The 15,447-nt window shown below is 34.7% G+C and overlaps 1 protein-coding gene across 4 annotated transcripts in view; it reads right to left on the reverse strand.

Annotated features, from left to right (window-relative positions):
• The window catches only part of aux (cyclin-G-associated kinase), a 482,129-nt gene extending 467,476 nt beyond the window's left edge, over window positions 1-14,653 (reverse strand). For all 4 annotated transcript variants that reach the window (XM_090404291.1, XM_090404283.1, XM_090404277.1 and 1 more), the window contains exon 1: window positions 14,420-14,653. In XM_090404291.1, coding sequence (XP_090260417.1) covers window positions 14,420-14,549 — 130 coding nt within the window. In that variant the 5' untranslated portion in view covers window positions 14,550-14,653. The remainder of the gene's footprint in view (window positions 1-14,419) is intronic.
• Between the last annotated feature and the right edge of the window lie 794 nt (window positions 14,654-15,447).

Below are 15,447 nucleotides of genomic sequence, written 5' to 3' on the forward strand. Positions count from 1 at the left end.
AATTTTTTTGAGATGCATAGTGGTGATCATTACTTAAGATCAGGTACTGGCTTAACTTTCGTAATTAATAGTTGTATCTCTATATGACTTTTGCAAAGGGGAGGAAAAAAAACTATGCACACAGAGGACAATATGTCATAAAATCACTTTATCAAAGAAATTCTGCAGGGCATTGCAAAAGCTTACAAATGGTGGAAAGTGGAAGAAAGAGTACTGTAAAAGGAATCATTTATGATACAGGTTACATGAAAAATGAAGATAAAGATAAACTAATTATTCAGCATTTATTACATGAGGTTGGTCTTGGTATTCTGTTGTTTAATATTTTTATCTTAAACAGAGGTATAACAAAGCATTACCTTTCCCATCCACCCCTTTTTGTTTTAAATTTACTTTTACAGGATATATAATTTTGCTTTGGAACAATTCAAATATGAAAGCTGTAGCAACTCAATTATATCAGAACCTGAAACATGCACTGCACTAGCAAAACACATGCAAATTATGTTGAAAGTTTATTTTTCACTTGGTTAGAGTATAATAAAATTAGTTTAATCCTTTTTCCAAGTGTGAGCAAACAAAGTATGCACCTGAAAGTATCTTCAGGACTGGGGTAAGGTAAACTTTCAACGTCTTTCTCTAAATCCAGAGTAATTTATTAAAAAAGGGTGGCACACCATTTGGCAACTCCTATAGGTAGAGATGACCTGCTAATGCTTCTGCCTGGTATCTCCACTTGGGCCTGGCTCCCACTGAAGAGACCTCAATAAAGGTCAAAACTAGTCTGGGTAGTGGCCCTTCCCTTAATGCATAACATCAGACATATCCGCAAGGAAATGTGTTTTGCATTATAGGAGATACTGAGATAGGAGTGTTGGTAGCTTGCTCCACCTTTGCAACGAGTTGCACCACCTTACCCCAGGCCTGAAGATACTTTCAGAAGACTTTGTTTGCTCACACTTGGAAAAAGGATTAAACTAATTTTATTATACATGCAAATTATTATTATTACTATTATTAAAAGAGCCATCCAGGGAGTCAGGGACACATCGACTGAGGCCACATACTACACATACACACCAGCTATCATACTTTTTCTTGAATTCATTCACACTGCTTGCACACACAACATTCATTGGCAATCCAAAAATCTCTAGATAACACTGCCTTCTTAGTGGCATTCATTCTTAGGGCTCACATTCATTTTTGAATGCGAGTCCCCTAACCAACTTTCCAAATTCTTCACCACCACTTCTGCAATATTGAATGGTCAACAATTGGATGCATTGGTCTTTGCACCACCCTTGTGCAATGGGATTACCATAAATTCTTTCCACTCCTGCAGAATCCTCCCTGTTCTGAGACTCAAATTATATAGTCTTGTTAAAGGAACAGCCAGTTCAGCTGAACACTCTTTTAGCACCAGTGCTGATATACCATTGGTCCTTATTGCTGAACTGTTATTCAGTTTGTGCAACAGCTCTAATACCTCCTCCTCGTACACCTGAGTTTCTTCATCCAGTGATGGGATGGCAGTGAACTCAATGTGAACCTTTCCTAAATGGAACATTCATAAACTTGTCACTTCCCAAGTGAAGAACACATGATCACTGTCACCAACTGGAGGCAGAATAGGTACGTCTTTAACTGGCACTCTCTCTCTGATACTATAATCAAATGTAACACTTTCTGACTTTAAGTTCCTTCTGTCACATGCTGCTTGAGGAAGTTGTCTTGCAACAGCTCAATAAATTGAATTGTCATCCCTCTCAAAATATGGAAATAAAGATTTCAGATACAACTATAAGAATATAATTACATCATCTCATATCTTTCTCTTACATGTTAAGCCAACTGACAGCCTGGCTGGTTAAGTTGATAGTGCTTCTGCTGTTTAACCAATGAATCACGAGTTAAAATCCCACTGCAGGCATCAAATGTGAATTTTTTAGGCGGTAAATGAATTTCCTCACCCAGTATGGCACTACCACCCTACTTATAGGATGCCAAAAGGAATTTGGTTAAAAAAAATACCATGTTTAATCTCTAGTGCAGGTTTTCTGGATTATCAAATCCTCAGTCCAACCAGTTTATTATTATGTACTATAGGTTTACAATTTTTCATGCATGGGAATCACACAGAAAGAGCCTGATACAGGCAAGTAACTTGTCTTCACAGAAATCAAATAAATGCTATGACTAAGTTTATCATATTCATCAGAGTTTATCAGTCTCCTATAACTGAATAGTATGCATTCTCTGGATTTATTTTTTGTTCTATCTTGCAGGAGGAAAACCTAAGTTTAATAGAAAACAATTATCCATTTGAATTTCCTCCTGCATATCACTGAATAACATTTTATTAGCACTTTTTGTGACCCCCCCCACCAAAAAAAAAAAAAAATGTTATACACTTATACTATGGAGGGTGGTGACTAAATCTCATACCATGCAATGAAAATCATCTACCACCTAATAATTAATTGCTTTAACATAAAAAATTCCATAAAACATACATAATTCAGTTTGATCTTTAAATTGATAATTAGATCTAAATTTAAGCATTAAATTGTTGAGATTAGAGGGATATATGGTAGAATACTTAATTTTTTATTAAGTATTCTACCATATATCCATCTTAAAATTGAAAATATATAGTGAAAAAATATTATTAAGATGTAAAAATGGATTTAGAAAAGGATGCAGCTTTTTGTTTAAAACTACTTATAGAGAAAATAAAAATAAGATAATTTAATTTAGAAACTCATCTTTTGTTTATACATTATGAAGAAAGCATTTGACAAGTAAAAAGGTATATACTGGTTGATATATTACAAAGAATAAATGTACCTAATATTTTACTACATGCAATATTCAATATACAAAAAGATAATGAAATAAAAATAAATTTAATAATGTCTGAAAAATAATCTATAAACCAAGGAATAAGACAGAGATGTCCTCTGTCTCCAACACTTTAATATTATTATCCTATGATCCCATGGAGTCAAAAACTCATATAGGAGATCATTTTGTCATATACAGAGCTCATCATATCTTGCCTTAAACGCATTCAAATTCTCTGCAGACACCCCACTCCTAGGCAAGGCATTACAATCATTCACTACTCTGCATGCAAAAAACCTGCTGCTGATTCCCTTGTTCACACCCTCCTTCTCCAGGGATGACCTCTTGTTCTCCCCTAATTTCCCACCATTTTATGAAAAACCTGAATACACTGAACCTATAACAACCCCTTACCAACTGGTCTGTCTCTATCATATCATCCTCTTCCTCCTATCCGCTAGACACTGTAAATTGCATTTTCTCAATTTTCCACATATTCAACATTCCAGAGATCAGCAACTACCTTAGTCAATCACCTCTGGACCCTTTCCAACATCTCTTTGTCCTTTTGAAAATCAAGTGACCAAATCTGTGCACAGTAGTTCATATATGGTCTAATCAAGGCCTTATACAATGGAAGAAGAAGAATCTCCTAACTTCTACAAGTCAGCATCCTCTGAATCATTCCCAGATTTCAATGAGTTGTCCTCACAATTTTGGCAATGTGTCCTCTAAATTGTAGACCCTTATCCACCATCACTGCAAGATCTCTTATTTCCTCTCCCTCCAACAATAAACCCACTAAGTGTATATTCTACATGCCATCTTTGTTTCCCAAATTTTAAAACCTTACATTTTACAACATTAAACTGACATCCCCACTCCTGTACCCATTCACTCAATATTCTAGTTTTCTTGTAAGGCCAGAACATCTTCTCTACTCCTCATACTTTGTCCTAACTTGGCATCATCTGCAAACAACTGAATATTCCCATCCAAATCTTCCCAAATATCATTAACATACAGGTTAAACAGCAATGGCTCAAAAACAGATTCCTGAAGCACACCACTAGCAACTTTCCTCTTCTGGGATATTGCTCCCCCATTCATAACTTGCTGATATCTATCAGATAGCCAATCTCCAACCCAATCAGTGGTGGCCAGTGAAAATGCTGCATATACAAAATAAGAAAAATAATTCCTTTTTTCCTAATCAGTAACCAATTTATTAATGAGTAAATTTACATATTAAAAAATTTGCTTTATTAAAAATATTATTTGAAAATAAAATCCTTATCTGTAATAAATAAATAATTATGTTATTTTAACAGAATAAAATAAGATTTACCAAAAATATTTCAGAGCCTGTGTAGCTCAGTGGATGTGGCATTTGCACACCACGGCGCTTGATCGCACGAAGGAAGACTTGGTTTCGAGTCTAGTCGGCGACTAGAGGAAATTTTTCTAAGCCTTTTTTCGACCGGTTCCTGTCGAAAAAAGGCTTACTTGCCCATGCCAGAGATCGACTGGCATGGGCAAGTGGGTTTTTCCTCCCGGCAAATCAGGTTTTTCGTCCCGTAAACTCAAGAAAATCGACAGTAGAACCCACATTATTTCAGACATTAAATATATTGTGTTAGGGTTAGGGACCACAAGATGGCGGCACATTTGAGCCGTCTCTCTTCACTGTGTACCACTTAATTAGTGATAGCCTTGGGCCATCTATCTCTGATTGGTACCAGTGGAGATTGAACTGCCCACTCAGTCTCCAAAAGTTAGATAGGGCTAAATGGCCTCGCCTACTCCCGTGTACGGGAATAAAAAAAGGCGTTAGCTGATTTTTTATTTTTTTTTTTAAATATTTCACCCTCACCACAAACACACAACAATAATAAGTTTCGTATCTCACAGAAATAACGCACGCAAGCACACAATTTATCTGTAGCGACACTGCCGGATTCACTTGTTATATGCAGCGACAAGTACAAACGAATATCAGCGAGTCTAGCCGGAACTGACAAAACATGATAATTCCGACACTGCGTTAGATCACAGTGCATTTGTTTCATAATCTAAAGTGTTAATCCAATTAACAATTCCAATTATTAACTATTCATCAATGTTGAAAGATAAGCTACAACCTTTAACATGTTGCATTGCATTTATATAATGTTGTAAGCATTGTTATCATTTATAAACACAAAATTGAATTTTGGAAGTTATTTCCCACTTGGTTAGATTATAATAAATTTAGTTTAATCCTTTATTCACGTGTACGCAAACAAAGTTTGCACCTGAAGTATCTTCAGGACTGAGGCAACTCGTGGTAAAGGTGGACTAAACTCTCATCACTTGTCTTAGTAAATATGACTTCTTCATTACTTCCACCTTAGTATCACGAACTCTGGGTGTAGCTCCCACTGATGAGACCTCAATAAAGGTCGAAACCGGTCTGGGCTTCCTTTAATGCATAGCATTATATATGTCCACACGGAGATACTAAGACAAGTGATGAGAGATTAGTCCACCTTTACCTCCATCCTGAAGATACTTCAGGCACAAACTTTGTTTGCTTACAGTTGGATAAAGGATTAAACAAAATTTATTATAAAATTTAATTTTTTTGTTTCTTCACTGGCGGTGCTGCAGTGTCTCCTTTGTCCAATGAAACCATCACATTATTGTAATAAGTAAGTAGATTACTAAAACATGACCTCCCTTTAGCAAATCCATGCTGTCCATCAAATATAATATCACTGTTCTCACTGGTGAGAACCAGAACCCGATTCTGGTTCTCACCAGTCTCTCCAACACTAACCACATCAACTGACACACAAATAGGCCTATAATTTGATGCTTGAGTTCTATCAACTCAATTTTGAAGCAGCACAATCTTGCCTTAATTCCATTTCTTTGGAACTTGACCTAGTACAAGACACAGGGTCTGGTCAATTTGTTTGCTCAATTCCCCATATAAATTACAGTCAGTCTCTCCTCCTCATCATCATCAACTGCTAAGGTTATAGCTTATCTCTCAAACTCTCCATGATGTCACATTCACAAGAATTAAAGCCATTTACGAACTGCTCATATCTCAACTATATCCTCTACAGCATTTGTTCTATACCATTTTATCCAATCAATGTCATTCTTCCATAATCATTATTTTTTTTGCTGGCTACATATCAAAAGAACTGCTTAGATTTTTTTTTTTTTTTTTTTGCTTCATTAGCTAACTGCTGCTCTTACTTCACTTTTGCTACCCTTACCAACCAAGTCACCCCTCCCTGCCAATTCTTTGTAATTTTCATGGAATCGATTATTACTGCCAGTACAGCAATGAGGATATGAAGAGCCTGTGGCAAGTGTCTAACTTGTGCTCCCCTAACCCAAAAATGACAAAAATTTTGAAAAATTTAAATGTAACAAGTTAAATTTTACTAAATGCAATATGTTAAATACTTACTATTAACCCCATCAAAATGAGTTGCAGTGTTTTGCAGAATTTGTGTGTCTAAAGCAGTGTATTGCCAAAATGTAAAAATACAATATAAAATAGAGGACTTTTATATCTATTTATTTATTTTTATTTTTTACATTTTGCACCCCAAACCTAGTTGGGACCGTGGCAGGAGCCTCTTTTGCCACCCCCCTCATTATGGCACTGATTGCCACTCCTGTTTTGTTGCCTCCATAATGCCTTTTTCCTCTGTATCGCATGCTTAATCTCTTTATTCATTCATTTGACACCTACCTTATTTAACCTTCTAACCCTTGGAATACATTCAGACATTACTTCTACTAAATAGTTCTTGAATATCCCCCAAGCAGCATTGATCTCCTTTCCAGTCAACTCCTCATTCCATGCTACACCTGAAAGCTGTCTCCTGAGCTTGTTCTAATACCATTTTATCCAATCAATGTCATTCTTCCACAATCATTCCTTTTTTTTGCTGGCTACATATCAAAAGGCTACATACCCTTTCTTCACAGAGGTTCTCACACAGTTGGCGACCACCCTGGTAATCATTTCATGATCCCTCTCACCAACTGGAGGATGATTTGACACCTCATTTATAATAACATCCTCTGATGAGGTGATCAAATCCAAGACCCTCAATCCTTTTGTCCTCTGTTACATATTGCTTGAGGTAGTTGTTCCTCAAAAACTCAAGAAACTAATTTTCTTTACTTCCAGTTGCTATCTCATCATTCCAGTCTATATTGCCACAATTAAAATCCAACTTTTCCAGGAGCTTTAGGAAGAAAATATTTTCAAAGAGATATAAACAGACATGAAGAACAATACATGAGAAAGATGAAATGCTGACTAGGAAAAAGATGAACTGTAGCAAGGAAAAGAGGCTTAAATATGAGAGGAAACTGACCAGATTAGGAAAATAATAGTATTCTTCAATTATGCGTCCAGTAGAAAAATGGGTAATTACAGAAGAATAGATAATAATACATGGTGATAAGGTGACAGCAGCAATAAAAAAATTTCTGAAATGCACTAATGAATGTTTCTGTATATCTTATGCTAATAGACTGAAAGGAGCCAACAAATTTCAACATTTTATGGAAATACACAAGGGAACTGACTTCTGCTTGGCTGCTTAATGAGTTGTTATTGGACAGGAGCCAAGATACAGAAGAAAAGATAGTGCTATTACAAAACAAGTTTCAAATTATTCACTGATTTCTGCTTCTGGAGGTGTGAAAGGTTTGGAGAAGTTGTTCAATACAGGAATACAGAATAGAATAGATGAATGAGGAATCATTATGGAAGGCAATCAGACAGTATGATCCTTCTAAAGTGCCAGGAAGTCCAAAGACTCATCTTAGACCAGTAGTCAATGCTTCAGACAGTAAACTACTATAAATCAGCCAAATGTCTGCCCACAGTTATTATTATGGGCGACTCCAGGGAGTCCTTAGACTCATCGAGGGAGGCCCTAAACATCATGTCCACACAACTATACGACATTCTCACAATATCTATCATACCTTGCCTTGAACTCACTCACTGTCATAACACCCACAACAGACTCTGGCAGCTTATTCCACTCATTTACCACTCTAAAAGTAAAGACCCCAGCTCTAACACCCTTGCTAACCACACTCTTTCCCAGCTTCTACAGGTATCCCCTAGTTCTCCCACCACCAGTCCTGATCTCAAAAATATCCTCTGAATTAATCTTACAGAAACCCTTTAGCAATCTGAATGTCTCAATTATATCTCCCCTTTTCTGCCTATCAACTAATTTCTGCAACCCACAAATCTTCAACCTGTTCTCATAAGGTTCATTCCATAGACCTGCTATCATCTTGGTCACTTGCCTCTGGATCCTCTCCACCTCCTCCCCATCAAGAAGAAACCTAGGTGACCAAATCTGGGCACAGTAGTCGAGATGAGTCTTATCAAGGCTCAGTACAGAGGTACAATAACTTGCTTGTCTCTGCTCGTCAAAGTATTTTTCAACAATCAAGTGAGTTGATGAGCTGATTTAGCTACTTTTGCAATGTGCCCCCTAAACTTCATCTCCCTATCCACCAATACTCCCAAGTCCCTGGCCTCAATCTCCTGGAGTACAGTTCCACCAATGTGGTATATTGCTGCTAATCTTTTCACCCCAAAATGCATAACCTTACATTTTGTCACATTAAATTGACATCCATTCTCCTTAGCCCAGAACTCCAATCTATCCAAGTCGTCCTGCAAGATTTTGACATCTTCTGCACTCACTAAGTTCTTTTGGTCTTTATGGATCTGTCAAAACTCAGAATATTTTTAACAGATATCAATGTAGTTTTCAGACATTCTCATTAGTTTGGAGGTGGTGGTCTCGAACTATAAGAATGTTCTGTTGATTGATATTATAATTAATGAAGAACCATTTTCTTCCAGACATCATTAAATTATACTTCACCATTAATAGCGGTTTATTTTTCATGTCAGAAAAACTTTACATATTGAAAAAAAAAAAAAAAAAAGCAATGGATTATTCAATCTCTCATAGAGTATTTTAAACAGCACATTCTAAGCTCTCTCCTTATCTTTTTTTATGGTTATGTTTTGCAGATGATACTTTTGCACTTTGACACCCTTAACCAGGCCTTTCCTCAAAATATTAAATATGTGAGTGCATTAGGGAATAAAGAAATAACACCTTTGGTCATTTAAAAATCAAATTAAACTCCAAGAAATTACATTCATGTTTAATCCTTATGTCTGCTAATTTCTAAAAACAAAACTAGTATAAATTGGCCATTATAGAATTAATACGATATAGATCAAATAATTCATTCTGGACTAAATGAATACTGGGTTTATATTCTAATGAGAATTCCCTATATAAGTGTCGTTAAAATAACAAGGATCTGTACTCAAGTTTTGAAGATCTAGAAATGGCTTATGACAAGGTGCCCAGAGAAAAGCTTTTCAAAATGCTACAATTATGTGGGGTGAATGGAACATTATACAGAGCAACCTAGATCTGTGTTTAAGTTGTAAGTCAGTAGTCTAAAGTGAAAAAATTCAAGATGATGGTTTCGTGTAAAATCAGGTGTAAGTTAAAGGTGCACACTATCTCCACTGTTATTCACCATCTATATGGAAGAAAGTGATATTAAATCTGATATTAGAATTGGCGATATCAAACCTAGCTGTTTCTTTATGATGTACTCCTAAACATATCCAATGGAGTTCCAAAATTTATGTTATTCACTTTAGTTAGTGAAACTAACTAAAGTGAATAACAGTTATAATAAATTTGACATGAAACTAAGTAATAAAAACTATGAAACTATGACCAAAATTATGAAAATAAGCAGGAACACAGAAAACTTCAGCTGCATTCTCAATGGAGAACTTATAGTATAAGTAAAATACTTCAGCTATTTAAGCACAGTTTTTTAGTCAAGGCAAATTCAATATGAAAATAGACAACAGAATAAGCAAGACTGGTATGGTGGAGAGTTTGCTGAATACATTTATATTGAAGAAGAGAGAATAAGCCAAAACAATATACTAGCAGTATACAAGAAAGTGTTCAAACCAGTTTAAGTTAACGATCTGAGAGATGGTTTATAAATAAAGCTCTTGATCAAAAATTACAGACCACAGATATGAGAGTTTTGCAAAAAATTAGGGAACTGAGATGGCAGAATCATATTATCATTATTATAATGTGACACCTCCAGGGAGTCCAAAGACTCATCGAGGAAGAGTATGCCAACAGCATCGAATGATTTACTCCTTCCAACTACTAACCGTGAGCAAACTTGCTTAACTTTTTGCATGAGCAATTAGTAGCAGAGGCTCTACCAATCGACCAAATTAGTTAGGAACTTGACATTAGCAGGACTAATCTGAGGTGGTATTGTCACTTAAAGAATGGGAAAGGAAAGGTAAACAAGACAGGTGTGTGTGATGCCAAGATAGCAAGAAAAAGATCTAGAGGAAGTAGGTGGACTGATTCAGTCAGAAGTGCCTTAGAAGACTAAAATGTTAGCTACACCATTGGGGCTGAGAAGTAACTGACTAATTGGAAGAAAAATTTTTGATATGAGATTAGTAACAATGTAAACTTCATGTAGTACTGCCATAATAGCCTGTAGATCACTTGAGGATGTACATGAATCAACAAAATACGAGGATACATATCAAGAGATTGACGATGATAGACATAATATGCCTACAATATATTCTATTATTATTAACATTTAATGCAATGCAAAACTGGAAAAAAAAAATTTCATGTGAAGCACAAGGATGAATATCTATATAACAACAAATTTAACAGAATGAAATGAAAACAACCATCTCTAGAGTAATGCAGCCTAGCATTGGGCATGCTGAGCCAGCATTTGGCATACTAATAAATTAATACAAATAATTTCAAACTGTAGTCTGAAATAGAAGAAACTGTCTGAAATTTCATAAAAAGAGCTTATAATTAATTTCTTCTATAAAATTAAATTTAGCTATATTTTTAATCTAAAAAAGTAGCCTTAAAGTATTAAATAAGTATATAAAGAATATATGGCCAGTGATAGCAAACAATGTTATATAGACATGCTTACTAGGAGAGTTTTCTCTGTAGCAAACCTTCCAGTAACAACTTTAATAAATGAGAAACTTCTTGCATATGATTGTTTGCACCTCCATATAAAAATAAAGAATTTAGAAAAAAAATAAATAATAATAAATGAAAAGTAGTAAGAGTAGAAAGGAACATCAATAACGGAATCATCTACATGATAAAGTTCAAAAACCGTTGGCATACAATGAGTGAATGAAGTTTAAAGGTACTACCTTTCTACAGAAATTGAAACTCTGCCTTACACTGATGTATTAAATGATCACACTTTGCAAATAAATTTAAAAATATAATTTGCTGGCACCAACAACAAAAAAAAAAAAAAAAAAAAAAAAATGAAAAGCACATTAGGCAACTTGAAAATGATGCAAGTTATATCAGCAATAACAAAAATCATATAGAATCTGTAACATCAGATTTAGATACTCACTAAAGTTCAACTATAAAATACAATTATGATAATTTGTTTTTAAAAAATTAACTCAAAAGTGAGCAGATGTTCTACTCCTCTGAATTTTCCAAACATGGGTATTTAAACAGATAATTCACCTAAAATTTAGGGATAAACAGTATCTTATTAACTCATTCATATGAGTTAATAAGAATGAGTTATGAGTTAGTATATTATGCAAAAACATAACATATATAGAAATGACTGATGACTATGAAATAATGCATTTTGTAACCTCTAATTTGTCAAATTTTCAAAGTTAGAAAATTAATACGTGAAAGATATGCTCAGCTGCATGTACAACTATTTCACAGTCTAATTTAAATATGCTGCAGAAATTACCAAGAAATGCATTTTTTCTTTTTTTACCAGCTAGTATCACTTTATCAGTTTGTTTTTATATATCTTTCTCCTCCACTACAAAAATATTTATGAAATTTTATTAAGTGAATTTATAATTAAAATAAAAATATGTACAAGTTTAATCATATTTTTATTAATCATAGTTTTAAGCAAAACTATGATTAATCATAAATTTTCTTGATTTGAATCTCTTGAATTTGAGTTTGCTAAGAACAGCTTATTTCAGGCCAATGCAACTAAGGGCATATGATAATCAAAAACCTTAAATATCATATCATATCATATCAGAGAATGTGATTTGATTACAAATGGGATGATGAATCTTCTCCCTCCATGAGAGCAACATGAAGACTTCTGTAAGGAAAGGGATTATACATGAAATTACAAGTCCAATGATTATGAAAGGCTGCTTAGGAGAGAGCAGCCTTTCATAATCTTGGAAAACTGTAGTATGGAATGAAGGATTAGGTGGAAAAAGCTAATGTTGCTTGGACAATGACTATAAATAGCATGTTATGAAGTTAACTACAATATGAGCAGCAAATTGGTTGATCAGGCTAAGAATTCTTCGAGAGAGAGAGAGAGAGAGAATTACTTCACTATGTGGCAAGTAGAAGAAAGAAAGAATTATGGAATGATTATGTTAACTGATAAAAATGGTTAGTTGATAACCAATTCAGAGGATACAGTTGAGATTTTCAAATTCATTAGGGTATTTCATCCTCAAATGTGATATCACAAAAGGTTTGAGTGAGAATGAAAATTAATGGTAGAAGATGAACTGACAGTGAGTGAGCAAGAGATATGAGAAATTATGCAAACGATCAATGTTAATAAGGCATAACTTGACAACATATCAGATGTCTTAGAAGATACTCAATGTTATTAACTAAGTGTCCCAATGAGTTAACAGCAGCCTTGACATACCTGTTTAACCAACATCTTAACAGGAAAAGTCCCAAAAGAGTGGAAAGAGGGTAAAACTGCTCCAGTTAAAATTGATGCTTCAAAATGACAAGCTAATCTGTGCAACCAGATTTGCAAAGGTGATGAAGATGTTGGTGAGGACTGAATCAGAAATGGGTTGATAACAGTAGTATTTTCTGTAATAGCATTTTTAAATGGGAGGTTGCTACAGCAATTGTACATTGGAAAATTATAAAAATACATTGGAAAAGAGAGATGCATATAGAGTAGCATAGATTTTGCAAAGGCCTTTAATATTGCCTGCCACACAAGTTGGTAACTAAGCTGGAACAAATAGTATTAAATAAATTAATTAGTTGAATAGGTGAATGGTGTGTCACAGGGGTCTCTGTTTTGGGTCCATCATAAATAAAAAATATACAGTATTTGAAAGTAAGACATGACTTGTTGCAACCTATCAATGAAAGAGACCCAAGTTTGAAGTTTGTGTGATGCATGGAACCCTTATAAAGACTTCCCCCCCCCCCCCAAGTAAATGTTAAATAGCTGGTCTCATACAGAGGAGGATAAATTTTCCTCTCCTGAAACTCAGTTTTATCATCCTGTTGTTCAGAATTACAGCTGAAGAAACTATGTCTATGCTATGAGGTTGATGCATGTTAATTATCTTCTAACCAGTTTGCCTGTTTTATGGAAGGGAGGAAACCCCTATCACTTATACATGAGACTGGCTAACTGACTTCCAATTGAAAAGCCTTCATAAAGGTTCTTTGAAATCCCCAATGGGATATGAACCCAAATCTTGGCAACCAATGAGCATCATTGATATGGAACAAATTAGAGGCTTTTCATCCTGCAAAACTAGTCAGAATATGCATTGTTTACAGACATAATAGTTTGCAGATAGGGTGAGATGAATTATGGATCAGTGCAAATCCTATGATGATCATGTAACTTCTTGGAGGTCAAATAATAAAATATAATAAAAAAAGATTAAATCATTTTTATAAAATATTAGTTTTTCATATGCAGAGAATGGTTCAAGAAGAAGCAAAATACAGTTTACTAGTCAAAACAATGCCAACTGGATTAAGCAGTGAATCTGCTTAATCCTGCAGGATTAAGCAGATTCACTGCTGTGAATATAATAGTGATATTGTCACAATGAGATTCCCTCCCCTTCTTTAAATTTTGCTCATTTAAACAACATGTAATAAATGGAAAATGTCTGTAAAGGTTATGGCACAACCAGTCAGTAAATTAAGCGTCCTGAAAAACAGGACCCTTAATTTGCCTTAATCTTGTCTCCTGGCAAGATCTGGCCAGGAGACATCTAGAGGGTCAGAAGAATGTGCTACAAAGTTGACATGATACTAAACCTAAACAAAACTGGATGCTTAAGTGTTGACTTCTAATATAACTACTCAGTGAAAATCAAATGAATACTTTCTAGAGCTATGTTACTTAACAGTGATTTATTTTTTATTTTATGGTTTTTTTTTTTGCAATAGAAAAAAATATCAAAAACTATAGTGACAAACACCTGTTCAGAGGAGAGCATGCAGAATCTCCGAATCTTTAATTCACATGATAATAAGCAATATGTTATGTATGGAAAAATCATAATTAATAAATACTGGTTCTGGACTGAGTTGAAAACTCTCTTGTTAAAATTCTTTGACTTAGCACGGGTGACAGCGAGTGAAAGCACACGGCTGGGCGTACTTACCTTCCGCGATCACACGTTTAACACGGAGTTTCTGGTTTCCCAGTTCTACAACTTGACCTACAAAATCATGTTCTTCTTTAGGTACATTGCCAGCAAAGTAACCTAATGCTGATTTGAAAAGGTCAGTCATAGCGAAAAATTTATGCTATGAAATATTCTAACAATGCTTGAAACACTCATCTAAAAGTCATTTCTTAACCGCACATACATACAGAGAGATCTGACTTTGCGCAAAAGAAGCCATACTTATGACGTCAGATTCCCCAGTCTTATCTCAACTTCACAGAAAACAAAGCAGCAATAGCCATATGCATTTCACATTCGAATTAAGATGCTGATCAAGTCCAGTAAACTCCAGAATGCAAGTGAATATAAGTTAAAAATATTAGTGATGTTTAATCCGTGACAACTGAATAAAATATGAAGGGGGGGGGGGAGTAATAATGCAACCAGGGATCGATTTAAGTTTGTTGGCGTCCCTAAAGTATAACTTCTACTGAATAAAATTTAGGTATCTATACTGAAGCAGAGACCCCTTGACCTAGCTGTAGCTTGTCTAGGTTATGCATGAATTTGGCCATGGATGCAATAATGGCATGTAAGTTAATCTGGATAAAGAAGCAAAGCGTATTATTCAAATTTTTACAAAAGTGATGGCCTCTTTCATTTATTTCTTATCTTTTGTCTTATTATCAGAAAATGTTACTGCAGATAACATACTCATAACAAAAGGACATGTTATTGGTACCAGTGAGATATCATTCTGTAATGAATATGCAATATGATTATGGAGGTTGTTGGGAAAAGTGTGTGCTCCCACAATGAGTCCTTGGACTCCTTGGAGGTGTCAAATATAATAATAATAATAATTCCATATACCACTACTTATCAGATTTATCCGATTGAACAAAAAGGCAATTTTCAAAAATCTAGAGGAACAAAAGACCAGATCCTTATTAATAAAATGATTCTCAGAAACTCAAAAAAGACAAAAAAACTAACTTAAACATGGCATGGATAGACTACAA

The sequence above is a fragment of the Typopeltis vanoorti genome, chromosome 2, assembly GCF_054136105.1.
Source record: "Typopeltis vanoorti isolate ZY-2024b chromosome 2, IOZ_Tvanoo_1.0, whole genome shotgun sequence".
Lineage (NCBI taxonomy): Eukaryota > Metazoa > Arthropoda > Arachnida > Uropygi > Thelyphonidae > Typopeltis > Typopeltis vanoorti.